This window comes from Protopterus annectens, chromosome 9.part0 (genome assembly GCF_019279795.1).
Source record: "Protopterus annectens isolate FY-2018-M chromosome 9.part0, PAN1.0, whole genome shotgun sequence".
Lineage (NCBI taxonomy): Eukaryota > Metazoa > Chordata > Ceratodontiformes > Protopteridae > Protopterus > Protopterus annectens.
This window is the reverse complement of record NC_056743.1, coordinates 725,933,547-725,948,637: the sequence shown is the minus strand read 5'-3', so window position 1 is coordinate 725,948,637 and position 15,091 is coordinate 725,933,547. Positions and strand designations below refer to the sequence as shown.

Below are 15,091 nucleotides of genomic sequence, written 5' to 3'. Positions count from 1 at the left end.
CCGGGGTGAGAGTATAGCTATAGGTCTGTAGTTGGTTAGCTCTAGTGAGCTACCACCTTTATGGAGAGGAATAATGTGGGACATTTTCCATATGGAGGGATGAAGACTTCTGACAAGGTACGGTTTATGATTATGGAGACGGGGTAGGAAATGGCCTCACCTGCTTTTGCAGAAACTCAGCTGGGAGAAGGTCAGCTGCTAGCTTAGTGGGTTTTAGTTTTTAAGAAGAGATGTTATAAAGGATATGGGTACTGGATCGAAGGTAAATAGATGATCTGATGTAGTTGTAGTATTCTGCTGGCATGGGTAGTGGAGTGGGCTGGTTGTTTGTTTGAATTGTGTGGCCAGGGATTGTATAGTTTCTGTGAAGAAACTATTGAATGTGTTAGCAATGTTTACAGGGCACTGTTGTTTGCAAGTTGTTGGAGTGGGGGTGGTTGCCTGGCCTGGGTGCAGGAGCTTGTTTAAGCCTGCCCAGAATTTTTGTGGATTATTAAGGTGTTTGTGTTGGAGGTGGAGGAAGAAGTTTTTTATCATTTAAGATCATTCTTTTAGTTTCATTTCTAAGTTGCGGAAGGTTTGGTGGGAGTGTGGGTCTTTAGAGGTACGCCATGTGACCCACATCTTGTTTCTAGATAGGATTTTGGATTTTGTTTCCTTAGAGAGCCATGGTGCGGTTTTGGTTTTAGTTCTAATGGACCGTATTGGAGCATGGGAATCTAGAATCTTGAGGAAGGTGGTGTTGAAGTAGATAACTGCCTCTTCAAGAGGAAGAGACTTGAGTCTTGTCCAGTTGTGGGCTTTAAGTTCAGTTTGAAAAATGGAGGCGTTGAATTTATTATTGTTCCTGATTCTTTTTATGGTTGTAAGAAGGGGGTGATTTTCTTGAATTTGATAACATAGGTGAGTAAGTGATCACTCATGTCCTCTGGGTGAGTACCTGCTGAGTACTGGTCAGGATCTTTATTAGTAAGGATCCAGTCCAGGATGCTGTCTTTGTTTTGGGGTTTACCTAGTCTGGTAGGAGTGGATATGAGCTGAGAAAAGCCATGTAGATTTATGCTGCTAGATGGGGAGCTAGATGAGAAGGAATTCCAATCGATGTTGAAGTCACCTAACACTATGGATTCCTGGGGGTGAGTTTGAGTTAACCAGTGGAGAAAGTCCTCTAAGGTTTTGTTATTATTGTTGCCTGGGGGGATGTAAATACATGCTATATTTATGCTTTTATGTTTGTTTGGTTGAAGTTTTACAAGTAGAATTTCGGCATTGTTTGTTAGGAGGGGTTGTGGAGAGGCAAGGGAGATTTGTAATGTATTTTTGTAGAGTATGGCTACACCGCCACCTTTACAAGTTATTCGGTCTTATGTCTTATGTACGTACTTTTTCAAAGCACTATAAGCTTGACTCCTCTCGGTCAAGATCGGACTTTGCAAGTACCATTCTCCAGGGACTTCTGGATTATTTTCCTTCCAGCTTCCAAATGTAGCTGGCTAGAGTAATCTTCCCATATATAGCCTAGGCTATTGCAGCAGTGGTCAGCATGACAAATCTAGTACAGTTGTATAAGTAAATTTATCATAACTGTAGATGTTCAAATGATCACTGCTGGAGTAACCGCTCCCTCCCTCCATCACCCTTGTTTTTTGGTTTACTATCGTATGTCCAAAACTGCATCGGTTGACTGATCAAAATATCGACCTGAAATGCTGAATACGGATCATCGATAAAGTAGCCAAATCATAACTGAATACATCGACACCTGTGGTTCGAAGTATTCTGCATAGCAGAAGGTGACGTCAGTCACCCATGCTCTGCACCCTAGCATACCGTTACACTCTACTGTGAATGGTACATGTACTTAACTATTTTGCAGGGGAGCAAGTCCTCCTGCACCCCCCACACCCCCTGCAAATTATATATACCAGCTCCAAGATCGCACTACAGTGAGGAAGTGGGTTAATTCCGTGTTTCTCACTGTACCGCAATCTCCTCCCAGAATGCCAAACTCAGATAATCAAAATACGCTACCCATTCGCTGTAGTGTATTCGATGTTACTTAGTTCAGCATTCTGCCTCCTGGAAAACTGCCCCAGGCTTGATTGCCTGCCGTTCGGACATCCAATAGTAAACCTTGTTTTTTTATATGTTTTTAAACCTAGGTGTGGTTATTGATTTATTTGTTTAATTTCTTAGCATTGTATTTTCAGGGCTCAACCTGTCTCTCTCTGTTGGTAGGAAAGCTCCAAAGAGCTTGGTGCCCAAACATGTCTTTTAGTCATTACAGCTCGAGCTGCCAGACAATTTGGATACATGGAAGGTGCTCTGAAGCTGTGGAAGCTAGCTGACTGTTATATCTTTAGCCAAATATAACCCATAGAGCTAAGGCTGCTGCAGCATTGATCATTTGAACATTTACTGTTATGTTAAGTTTACTTACACAACTGTACTTTGTTGAGTGGTGAACAGTGCCCACTTATCTTGCTATGGGGTTACCCTTCCTGCAGCTTAACCCATCACGGTCTCTTCCAACACTTCATGGTGGTTTGGAAAGTTCAATTGAGATCCTCCCTTAGGCATCCATAAAAAGTGGCTTCAGTTAAGCTAGCTTGAGCTAAAGGCAGTGTTCATCTTCCATGCTGTGGCAAAAGAGTTGACACAAGAGCCTTCCTTCAGTTATATATGCCATGGTGAGATACAAAAATGAAGGGAATGCATGGCAATTCCATAGTGGTAATCTTCACCTGTCCATGTACTCAGAAAATCTTTTTAACCAGACCACGAATTTGCCCTTTTCCTCACTGTTTTCTGATGGAGAAATTAGTATATGTAAGTTGGAGGGTGGGGGTTCTCCACTACATGGCACATAAGGGATTGCAAAAAAAAAATTGTTTTCAGTTTAACGTTGCTTCAGTTTAAACATTTTGGGATATATGCACTCTGCAGTAAGAGGTTCTGTAGAGCCATCATTAATCCAACAATAAGTAAGATGTCACACCACTGTATCCCTTATTGAACTAGAGTTGCTGGTCTGCCAATCAGTCAATGACTGGGGCATGTCGCAGCTGTTCACATCTTAGGAGAAATTAATGTGCTAGCTGACTTCTTATCTGCATCTCTGGCTCTCGACCTGAACTATGGAGGTAATAGAATCATGTCTGGTTACGTATCATGTGAGAGGTGTTGACCCTTGAAATTGAGCATCATTACCACATAAGAGGATGCAATTCTGTCTTAGCTCTGCTGAGATTAGCAGAGCAGGGGATAGTAGATGGTGGATGTATTCAGCATTCTGTGGCAATAAAGATTCCTTTGTAGCTTTCCATGTTGTTGTATGTCCTAAATGCCAGTATTTAGAAAACATGCAGTCACCCTATCTTGTATTCAGGCTTTCAAGTCCTTGGCAGTACAAGATCCTACTCCCATACAAGTTTAGGAGGGTCTATATTAAATCAGTGAACTCTTAAAATAGCGAACACTGATTTATCGACCCTTTAAAAGCGAAAGCTTGAAATCCTGAAGACTCGCAACAGCGATTTTTTTTTTCCCCAGGGAAGCAAAAATCGCTGGGCCGTTTTCGGGACTTTGCCATTTCCTCTACTGTGGTATGATCTCGGAGTTGGTATATTAAGTAGGGGGGTGAAGGGGCACAACCTCCCACATCGGGGGATGTAGGGGTGAAGCCCCCTACTTTATTTAGTGTTTTGACGGGTTTTTTTTTTGTGGAACAGTGATCCTTTTTTCCCCCTGGGAAAAAAATCGCTGTTCCGTGTCTTCGTGATTTCAAGCTTTCGCTTTTAAAGGGTTGATAAATCAGCGTTCACTATTTTAAGCGTTTGCTGACTTAATATAGGCCCATGTGTGAGGTCCACTTTCACTTGAGGCAACAGGTGATTCTGCCTTTGAGCATGGCTGCTTTTATATCTCTGCACTTTTCAGATGTTTTGTAAGTGTTTGAAACTGTTGTAAAACTTTCTGCTCAATTCAGTTAGTTTTTATTTGAAACTGACCTATCCCAGGCATCTGTTTGACTTTAGTCGGAGTTATTCCATGGTCAGAACGCATGTTTTGACCATCTCTGTGCACCACACTCTTGTCTAGCATCAGTATGTTAAGAAATTTCTTTAGCGGGTTTTATGTCGTTGCTCTCTCTCTTATATAATCCTGTTTGAGACTTGACTTACCTGGCCATTATTTAGACCTCCTCTGTTTGTAGCATTGAAGGTTCTCTTGAAAGATGTTTGTTTCTTTGTGGTTTCTCGGTTAACCCAAGGCCACTAAATCTTAACCATTCATGCCTTGTCCTTACCTGCCCTCATGCTGCACCTGCTTTCTTGAGAAGAGCTATATCGGTCATTTCCAGAGTAAGTTTGTAGCTAACCATCCAGTCATTTACTTTGTGTCGAAACAAAGATAGTAAGTCAAACTGCTTAACATAAAGGGGAAATTTATTCCAGAGGTTTGGTAGGCACCACTTCTCTTCACTGTGTTTAATTGTCGGTGAAGTTTTCAGTCCTTGGTTCTAGTACTGGGGAAATATTGGACTTGCAGAGATACAGGAGGTCCACCACAACTGGGTCTCTAATCCCACAACAAGTTAGACAGAAATTTCCTCTCAAGTCTGCAAGGCACCAGATAAAGCGATGTAGCTTCTAGCCTCTATTAGTAGCTCAGGCACTTTATGCATGTGATCTTTTTGGTTAGAAAACTTTGAAGTCTTTAAATGTTTGCATTGAGCTACATCTTGATGATCTCCTCCACCCAGGTGTCACTTAGGGTGACTCATATTCATTGCTAAAAGTGGTTTAAGAACTGTCCTTGAATCATCTCTTCTCTTTCCAGGGAGAAAGAGCATTTTATCCTCTTTGTGCACCTCCAGTTCATTTTTTGCCTGGAGACTATGCATGACTTCAGGAAGGTAACCTGTTTTTTTTTTCTTCCAAGTAGAAATGGGCTTACCATAGATAAACCTACCCTGTCCAAGTAGTTGCACAATCTTCTAGATAAAGCAGGGCAACATGAATTGGTGTTAATAATGGTTGACTTTTATACACACATCTAGACAGACAGAACAGGATATGAGGGCTGCCTGGGTCCACATAGGTGGGGCAACAAGAATAAAGAAGGAGAAGCTATTCCAGACTTCTGTCTGGAAAATGGCTTGATAGTAGCCAGTACATGGTTCAGAACGAGAGACAATCACATCATCACATACAGGAGTGGCAAACATGCAACTCGGGTAGACTTTCTCCTAGTAAGGAGTGGGCACTGGGGTAGTATCGGCAATTGCAAAGTCATCACCAGTGAAACAGCCCACATCATAAACTACTGGATGCTACAATCAGCTGCAAGCAGTGGTCAGAGAAGGTGCTGAGGTCAACAGAGACCAGGCTAATGACCTAGAAGTTGACCAGAGAGAAAGCACAACAGTTCAAGGAATTAGTAAGGGTTTTAATGCCTCAGGAATAAGGAATTAGATGTAGTTGTTGAAGAATGGCAGCACCTCAAAACAGCATATGTAAAGACTGCAGAATGGATGTGTGGCAAAGCCAGGTAGGGAAATAAGGTACATAAGGAAAGCTGGTGGTGGAATGCAAAAGTCCAGGAAGTTATCCAAAGAAGGGGAGAGTGAGAGGAAAAGTGGGAAATAAAAAAGATGCACCAGACTAGGAAGGAATATGGGTTGGCTAACAAGCTAAGAATGAAGTTGCAGTAGCAAAGAACAAGGCATCAGAGGCACTCTACCAGATTCTGGAATGTAAGTCAGTGGATGGCACAAAGTAACTGTATCAGGTTGCAAGGCAAAGGCAGAAAGGTAAACAAGATAGTCAGACACCTTTCATAAGGGATGCCAGCAACAAACAGCTGTTCCACGGGACATCAAAGGCAGATGGAAGGAGGCGTTCCGGCAGCTTCTGAATGAAGAAAACCCCACAGAATATGCACTACCCCAGACATAGCCTACGATGAGAGAAGAGGAGGAGCTTACCATAGAAGTAAGAATAACACTAAGGAAAATGAAGTCAGGGAAAGCAACAAGCTCAGGTGAGGTCACAGCAGATATGATAAAGATGCTGGGTGAGATAGGAGAGAAATGGCTCCTGAGGGTACTCATACAAGTGTGGAGAGAAAGGCATATCCCAGATGAATGTAGAATAACCATACTAGTGCCAGTATTCAGGAACAAAGGGGACATTCACAACACTGGTCAGTACAGAGGTATTAAACTCCTGTCGCATTACATGAAAGTTCTGGAAAGGGTGATTGATAAGTAAAGCAGTAGGAAGTAAGATGCGAGATGAGCAGTTCGGATTTAGATCAGGGTGCAGCACAACTGACCTGATGTTCACAGTGAGACAGACAGTTGAGAAGAAGCTAGGGATGAGGAACAAATCCAAATGGGCATTTCCAGACTTGGAAAAAGCATATGACAAGTTCCAAAGAAAGTGGATTTGGGCAGTCCTGCTGTTGTTCTAAGTCCCAGAAACATTGGTAGAACATTGCAGGCTATGTACAAGGACTCTGACTCAAGTAAGAACAGTATTCAGGCTCACACAAGGGCTCTCATTGGGAGTGGATGTGCACCAGGATTCATCTCTCAGCCCACTGCTGTTCATACTGGTAATGGACTACATTAGCAAACAGGTTGGAGGAGTCAGATCAACCAAGTTGCTGCATGCAGATAGTGTGGCATTACAGGCAGACTCTGAGCAAGAACTTCAGCAAAAGATAGGGGCATGGAATGCAAAATTGAAGGCACATGGGATGAAACTGTGTATGGATAAGATGGCTGTAATGGCACAAATGGGAGAAATCAGAAGCTGAAAATCGAGATAGAATGGAAAATAGTGGAACAAGTTAACAGCTTCAGGTATCTGGGAGGGGGTGGTTGAGAAGGGAAGTCTGAATAAAAAGGTCAAAGCTAGAATCAGAGGCACTGCAGCCAACTGACAGTGTGTCAGGTATAGTATATGACAGAAGAATTCTAAAGAATCTGAAAAGTAAGGTGTCCAAAACAGTGGTGTGACCAGTACTACTGTATGATGCAGAAATTTGGGCATAAAAGCCCGAGCAACTGAGGAAGCTAGATGTGATGGAGATGAAGTGTCTGAGAGGGGTGGTAGGGTGCACACTGTGGGACATGCAAAGAAGTGAGGACATAAGAGCAGAAGCTAGAGTAGCTTCAGTTGCAGAAAAAGTCAAAGACAACAGATTGCGGTGTTTTGGCATGTGTAGAAAAGCAGAAGATATTCTGGTGAAGAAGATTTAGGACAGACAAGAAAGCAAGAGGAAACAAGAGCATCCAGCAAAGAGTAGGATGGATTGTGTGAGAAGAAGACTTGCGACAGTCAGACATGAGTATCAAAGAAGGCAGGAGAGTGGCAGTGAATGGAGAGTGATGGCGACAATTGACACAGTAGCCTGACCCCATGTAGAAAATGGGGTTGTTGATAATGATTCAAGTAGATTGAGAATTGTGGTATTCTTACAAGGCGCCTAACTGACCTTTGGAAAATTCTGCTGTCGAACACCACTCCACCAGATATGAAGATGCTTCTAGTGACTGTTTAAAGAACATGTCCATTGCTGACATTTTTGCTATAACCACTGGTTCAAACATTCACCAATATTGTTGCTTGGAATGTGGCTAAGTCAGAACTTCTTTGACTCCTCTACTTTAGAGCTCTCCTTTTGAGTACTTTTCTTTTGTCCTTGCTGTGGTTGTGGACTGTCATGGCGGTTTAATGTTGTTTTGCATAAGACTGTTCACAGTAGTTGCTAAATAGGATATTTAAATTAATTTGTACCATAGAGTTGAACTTCAAGAAGACCCTCAAAAGAAAATGCTTATTACCCTCCTACAATCACACTGTTTTGACGACCTGTATGTCTAAAATCTTTTTTTTGTTCCCCAGTCTGGTATCAGCAAATTAATTTTTATTTAATATTCTTTGTGTTTGTCTGGTAGTATTCGCTGATTGCATAGTGATCAAAATGAGGAAATACAGGAGTTGTGTGCCTTTTCTTAATCAACTCTGCACATGATGCCCTGATATGTGCAGACTGGAAACACACACACACACACACACAATGCTTGGAGCTACTAGGTTTTTAGAATTGTGCCAAGCTAAGGATATCAGAAGAGGAAACCTGCACAGTTACTTACAAGGGCTTTCTGGAAGATTAGATGATATGGTAATGAATATGCTTTACTTTTTCCCTTTTGCTGTAGATTGCAAGCTCAGTTTAGGTCCTTCCTGTCAGAGAAAAGTATGACTTGGCAAGGCTTTACTTGTACTTGGATGTTCTGTATGTGGCAGCCTGAAGACTGATATTCTAATTGTTCTTTCATAGGAGTAGTGACCCTACAGAAAGCAGGTGTGGGTATCTGGTTCATCTTCAGCTCAGCTTGAGTGCTTGGCTACTTGTCTCATTTGCTTTTCTTGGGTCCTTTGTGTTCCTTCATTTAAGGCAGATTGCTCCACCTGGTCATTATGCTTTACAAGAGCTTACCTTGGCTTCTCATCTGAAAGCAGGTTTCTTTTGGATGTTCTTCACCTTAATCCTCTAAAAAGGTAATCCTACTGTGAAGTGACCAGTCCTCACTTTGAGTCTGTTTTTTCAATACTTTTGTATTTCTACCTAGACGGCTGTTCACTTTTGACATTCACTTCATCTAGGAGACTGATACAGGTATTTGCTTTCAGAACCTTACACAGTTTTCCATAAGTAGAGAGCAGTTCTTTCTAATAATCCTTCTTTTATGCCAAAGGACTTCTAAAGTTTTTCTTTGAATCAGCAAACCCTCTGAATTGCCTCATATTCAAAATGGCTTATCCTTCAGTTGATGGATCTCTTAAGGCAAGCTATTTCTGAAACACTTAAGGAAATAAAAACTGTAAATAAATTAAGCATTCTTGTAGATGAAGTCATAATTTAACATTAGATTTTATCTTTTATTGGTTTTCATACAAAATTGTGAGCAAATGTCTTCAAGGACCCAGCAATGGTAATTCCACAGGAAAGATGTAGATCTGCAGCACTACAATGTTGTTTGCTTTGAAATAAGTAGATCTGCTAGCGTCAAATTACTATTATCTGTGAAGCAGTATATTTATTTAGTTTACATTTGTTTGCCGGGCTAGTCCGACTGGACAAGTCCTTTTTCAGCGGAGGCCCGGGGACAAAAACTGCCACACAGAGAAATTCAGACAGACAGTTAAACAGCAAAATGGCATTACAAGGGATGACAAGTGTGAAGATAGGTGAAGGCTGCCAGCCTAGCCAGATAGAATTTTGGTGATAATTCTGTCATCTGTAAATATTAATGTAAACCACAGGCTTGTTGTCTTAAATGGTAAAAATAGTGTTACATGTGGAACTGAAAACAATGTAACAACAGTGCACTCTACTGACCAAGTAAAGCATGTTGTGACCCTTTGATGTTAAAACTCGGATCCAGTAAGTCTAGATTGAAGCACCCTGCCTATTGTTTTAGGGCCAGAGTTAATGGCCAGAATTTGCATGCATAAATGTCCTTTATTGCTCTGGTTTCTGCCCAGAGGTGAATAATGTAAATGTAGTTTCTGTTAGCCTGGGAACCCAAGGAAGTGTGTGTGGAGAATGATGTTATGTGAACCAGGAATGTGATTTTAAAAACAGAGAGCATTAAGCATTTTTGTCTTGACCATCCAACTCACCAGCACTGTCTTGCTCTATATGTAAGTTTATCTTAGACTTGTTTTTTTCTCTTAGAAATAGCTAGAAACTAGAAAGATTAGACTGTGTTTTTCTGTGATGTCAGAACTGTACTACTGAATTATTTTAAGTATTTCTCTGTGATCTCTGAACTTTTGAATAGGACTGTGTAGTAGAAAGTATTGTCTTGTGTTTTGACTATTCGTTAAATGTTTTTAAACCCTTTCAACTGTGGCTGTTTTTGTAGAGATAATTCATGCTCTTTAGTGTACTTTGCATCCCTTTGGTAAAATTGTACAAAGCCACTGTAATAGCTTTAGCCCTAAACTGTACTATCAATTGGATTATAATATTGCACAGTAATAATTGGGCACCCTTTTAAGGGCCTTTGAGTAGCTGATAAATATTAGTGGGTGGTAGCAGCTTGGTACTACAGTGTAGTCTGGGGAAAAAGGGGCACAGCTGGAGAACTTGTGCCAGCCTTCCCAGGAGTGTCTGTGTGGTTATATAAACTTTTCAAAGTGTGTGTGTGCACGTGTGTCAGCTACTTGGGCAGGGACACGAAGCACTGGTTGGACAGAGAGGGTGCTGGAGGTTTTAGTTTGCCCACTATGCTGCGATCTGGACCCTGTAGCTGTGCCAGTGGGGAGTCTTATTGGGGACCTGGAGAGTGAAGGAGCGACCAGCCCTGGACTGACTGTGATCTCTGTGTGCTCTTAAGGGAAATTGCACTTCACTGTGTGTATTTGTTATCCTTTCCTCCTATATGAGACGCCCCTCACTGGTGTTAGTGGTGAGGATTGAGGCTCCTTGACTTGTGGGCCAGGGCACGGGCGTCACAACAAGTCTGAGAGATTACAAGTAGGCAAGATATACACTTGGACATAGAATAAAGCTTAAAATGATTGATAGTAATATATACAAATTTAGATATGTCAGGTGTAAAGTACATGACAAACAAGGAGAGCAAAAAAGTAAACTTTGAGGTATATTACACACACACACACACACACACACACACACACACACACACACACACACACACACACACACACAATGGTCATCCAGAAAATGTTAGAGATGCACTTCTCATCCAAACTTTGTGTTAATAGCTTGATTGTCTGAGTAGTGTCTTGTAGTAAGAACATACATAGCTAAAATTTTGTGGTGAAGTTAAATGGGGCACACTTTTTTTTTTTTAAGAGTTGATAACAAGAATCTGTTTCTTAAGTAAATTAGCTCCATCCTGTCATACCTTTGTTTATTGTTTGTCTAACCCATGTGCAATTTTCTATCAATATAATATGACTGTGATATTTTGCAAAGTGATCTTATTGGAACCCTGTTACACATTTGCAGGTAAATTGTTTACAAGCAATGGCTGTTTGACATACTGAAGTGTATGCTTACTGTGTCTGCAAAGTATTTGTAAGTAAGGTGTGTTACTATGGCCTGCTGTGATCAGTTTGATTTGTTCACCAAATAAGTGGTCTGGTTTATTGAACCTTCTCAGCCACAACTTAAGCACAAGGAGCAGAAAATACATCATGACCTCTCTAATCAACAGTATTGTATACAGAATTGGTGTACAGCAAAATTTAAAACATAATGGTAAGACGCAGTGCAGATAGGATTCGATTAAAAGGTCCAATCAGAGTGCATTGAGTAGGAAAGAAAAATGTATATATAAAATGCAGTGCAGTCATATATATAATGTACAAACTCCCAACATACATATGAAATATATGCATATAAGATGCAACATAAGAGGCTGAGACAAGTTTGTAAAATGTCTTTTATTATTCATGTTATAGTATGGTAAGTTACCTAACCATTGTTCATGGCAACAGTTGCAGGTAGATCCAGTAAAGGCTGGACTGATGGCACTTGGGGAGACACCCTCTCATTCCTTCATTGTTTCCTTCACCCTTCGCAAAGGTTAATGGCAATGACTGACTTAACAAAGTGCACTGTTGTTGAAGTACCAGGAGTGTGGAGGTCCTTCTGTCACATTTGCAGTCTACAGAACCAGCAGGAACCCCTTAATCTTTTGCAATGTTTGGTCCTGGAAACTGGTTACTCTTGGCTCACTACCAGGCAGCCAGGCGAGACAACTGTTCCTTTCATAAGTGCTGTACTCAAGAAAAAAAAGAAAACTTGCAGTGTAGCTATATTTCTGCTGTTGTGTGAGTACCTCAGACAAGTACACCTTCTTGCCTAAACTTGTGCCAGATCTCACTCTGAATGAGGCAATAGATCGACCTGTTTATTTCCTTGTGTCTCAGTTTGTAAAAAATGCTGCATAACTGACTAGAATGCATATTATGCTGATTAAATATTACATCAGTCAGACTGGAGTTGCCTCCAATCCCAAGAAATTGTTGCTTTCTTTATCCTTATCAAAGAAGGTAAACCACTATAAACTAAATTTATGTCATGACTGGCTTATTTGAATTGTCTTTTTGCACTGACATGTTAAGAAGGACATTTGAACACTGTCAGCCCTTAGCAGTTCATGCTACATACTTTACGAGTATGTCCAGATCATCTCTGGTGATACAATATTTGACATTTTATCCATCTTTGCAGCATAGAACATGCATTTTGTTTCTGAATATAATATGCAATATCCTATGTTTTCTAATCTGAATATTATGCTATGATTCATTTCTGAATGCCCTGTGTTTTTTCTGTTTGTTGAATGTATATTTTTAAATTATGCTGTTTTATGGTGATATTGTAAGTACATTTGAGCATCATATGTAATATTTTGCAGTGTTTCTGTCAGAATAACTGAGCTGTACTCTTAATGTATTCAATGTAAATGGATAGAGCTTTCCTTCCCAGGCCTCCACTGAAAGGGGACTTCTGCCTAATCGGACTTTCCATGTCAAATGTAGTAAGGAAAATAAGCTGCAAAATGTGCTTAATGGTTTTAACTTGTGGCCTGTATATTTCATAAAATTACAGAACTGCTGAAAAATCTGTTTATTTGTTTCTTTATTCTGTCTTTTAACAGCACTGCCCAGCTCACCACAGCCAGGTGCTAGAAGGGTGATTAAAGGTCCTGCAAAACTCGATGCAGCTCCATTTCTCAACTTCTCCAATCAGCTTCATGTTGTAGCTAAACCACTTAAAGTGCTAGGATATCCTCAGAGAACACCAGTTTCTACACGATGATGCAGAACTTGGATTTGTCATTGTAATGACATCACATTATAGCACCATTTGTGATGTATTTAGTATTGCCACAATGTGGAAAATTGCAGGAATGACTGTAGTTAAGTGGTCAGAGTTGCTGTTCAGTTCTCCTTCTAGGATTGTTTAGTTGTTAAGCTAATGTATCACATACTTGAACAGACACTTGCCCATGAAATGGACTATATTAAATGGAGTAAGTGTAAAAAAGCAGCTTTCAGTGCCTAATACCTCAGCCCAGATACAGATGACCTTGTGCATGTTTTAAGCTTTCATCTGAGATTGCAGTTAAAAGCAGACATCAGATGTGGATTCTGAACAGTTAAAGATCCTTTGGCTTCGTTAGTTACATTTGCTTTGCAGGCTTTATGTAGTTAATCCACGAATGCTGTTTTTTTTATAGGACAGCAGTCTTTCCAAGAGAGAAGGTATAATTTAATGATTAAAACATTTTTTCTTTATATGGGGACATATAATAGGCCTTTAAGTCAGGCTGTATGTACAGTTGCATAAAAAATGAACTTCAGCTTATTCTGCTTTTTCCCTGATTACATTATTGCTAGCATATATTTGGCCAGGAAGCTTCCTTACTAACCCTTAATCATGGCTAAAACTCAGGTTTCCATTAATTTTACAAAAAAGGTTTAGTTTGCCTTACAAAGTGTATAGTATTTATGTATGCGAACGAGACATATTTAATGGGCAAAACTGACATGCAGTAAAAACAGGAGTACCTTCTTGACATGGGCCCATTGCACTTAAGTACCCTTCCTGACTTTTCTATGTATTGTACTTGTCTTATGGAAAATTGCAAAGCTAGAAGTATATTAGTAGGTCAGTGCTGTAGATCACTTTGGGAGCCAAGATCTGCGTCACGCAGGCTGTTTGGTTCAAGTTTACAGTTGTTTGCACTCTTTAATACTGGAACTTTAAAATACATGTTGCTTCTGTGAAACATTACATATACTTGAGGATGGTTTGCTAACAACGGAGAGTCCATGTCAATCAAGGTATTTTGACTTTTATTCAAATGTAAATGGCATTTTTCTTCTTTTGAGGCATGAACCTCTGAGAGGCACACACAACTTATGCCAGCAACCATATGTGATTTATGAAGCACTTGTTGAACTGTCCTGCTCTGTGCCCTTCATATACCTTGAATGTTTTAAGGAAGAACAGTGCATCTCATAATCGGTGCCTGTGTAAATGGAAAGTAAAAATAGGGAAGAGAACTATATTGAACATTGCAGAAAGCAGTTATGAACTTGAGCCCTGAATGTTTTATTCTATTCATAAAGGGCTTCATCAAGTACCCAAAGTACTATTTTATTGTAAATGCATGTATTTTTATTCTTTTTCATTAAATGTTTCAACTGTTACTCTGTTTCTGCTACATTAGTCCATGTTTGCCGTGCTGGGCATTGCCTTTTCCCATTAGTTGCTAATCATAGCTACTTGCTGAAACCTCTGTGTCTGTGACATGTGGGGGAACAGACTTGTCCCCCAAGGCTTGTTTTCAATGAATGCTGCCAACCACAAATAACAGGTATAAGTGCACATTAACAGCAAAAGACCTTTCCTCTGCTTGCATTTACTTCAGAATTTCTAGATCTGGGGATATAAATAATTGGGGAAGTGGGTGGAGCTGAAACCATCTTCCTGAATTACAGTTTCCTTTCTTTCAAGTCCTAGCAGTTTTAAAGGAAAAACAAGTTGGTGAAAAGTTTTACACCATAGGTGCGCTTCCAGTGCTTATGGCTTTGGTCAAAAGTCATTCATTGGAAAGGTTTATTTTACATTTGTCAGCTAGTACCTTAATACCAGATAAATCTCTATTAGATGCTTATAAAGTTTTATTCCATTACCTGATATTGTAATGCTAGTTTTGGCACCATTCTATAATACTGCCAACTGAAACCTTCCTTTCTGCTGAAAGCACCATATTCTTTCACACATTTCCATACTTCATAGGTGCCATAAACAAGTTTTCTAAAATTGTCTTGTGATTCAGGTGTTCCTCATTTAATATGAAAATATAGCACTAAATCTGCACAGCTAATATATATATATATATATATATATATATATATATATATATATATATATATATATATACGTTGCCCAGCATATTTTATTACTGGCGTAGTGGTTTGGTCTTAGAGGCGACTTGTCCACTTTTAATGATTGCTTTAAA

At 40.1% G+C, this 15,091-nt stretch overlaps 1 protein-coding gene across 1 annotated transcript in view; it reads left to right on the top strand.

Moving 5' to 3' along the window:
- The window catches only part of LOC122811485 (kinesin-like protein KIF18A), a gene marked incomplete in the record, with an annotated part of 1,576,798 nt that extends 1,562,522 nt beyond the window's left edge, over positions 1-14,276 (top strand). The window contains 1 exon segment of the mRNA XM_044083351.1: positions 12,719-14,276. Within this exon segment, the coding sequence (XP_043939286.1) occupies positions 12,719-12,879 (161 nt within the window).
- Positions 14,277-15,091: the final 815 nt, after the last annotated feature.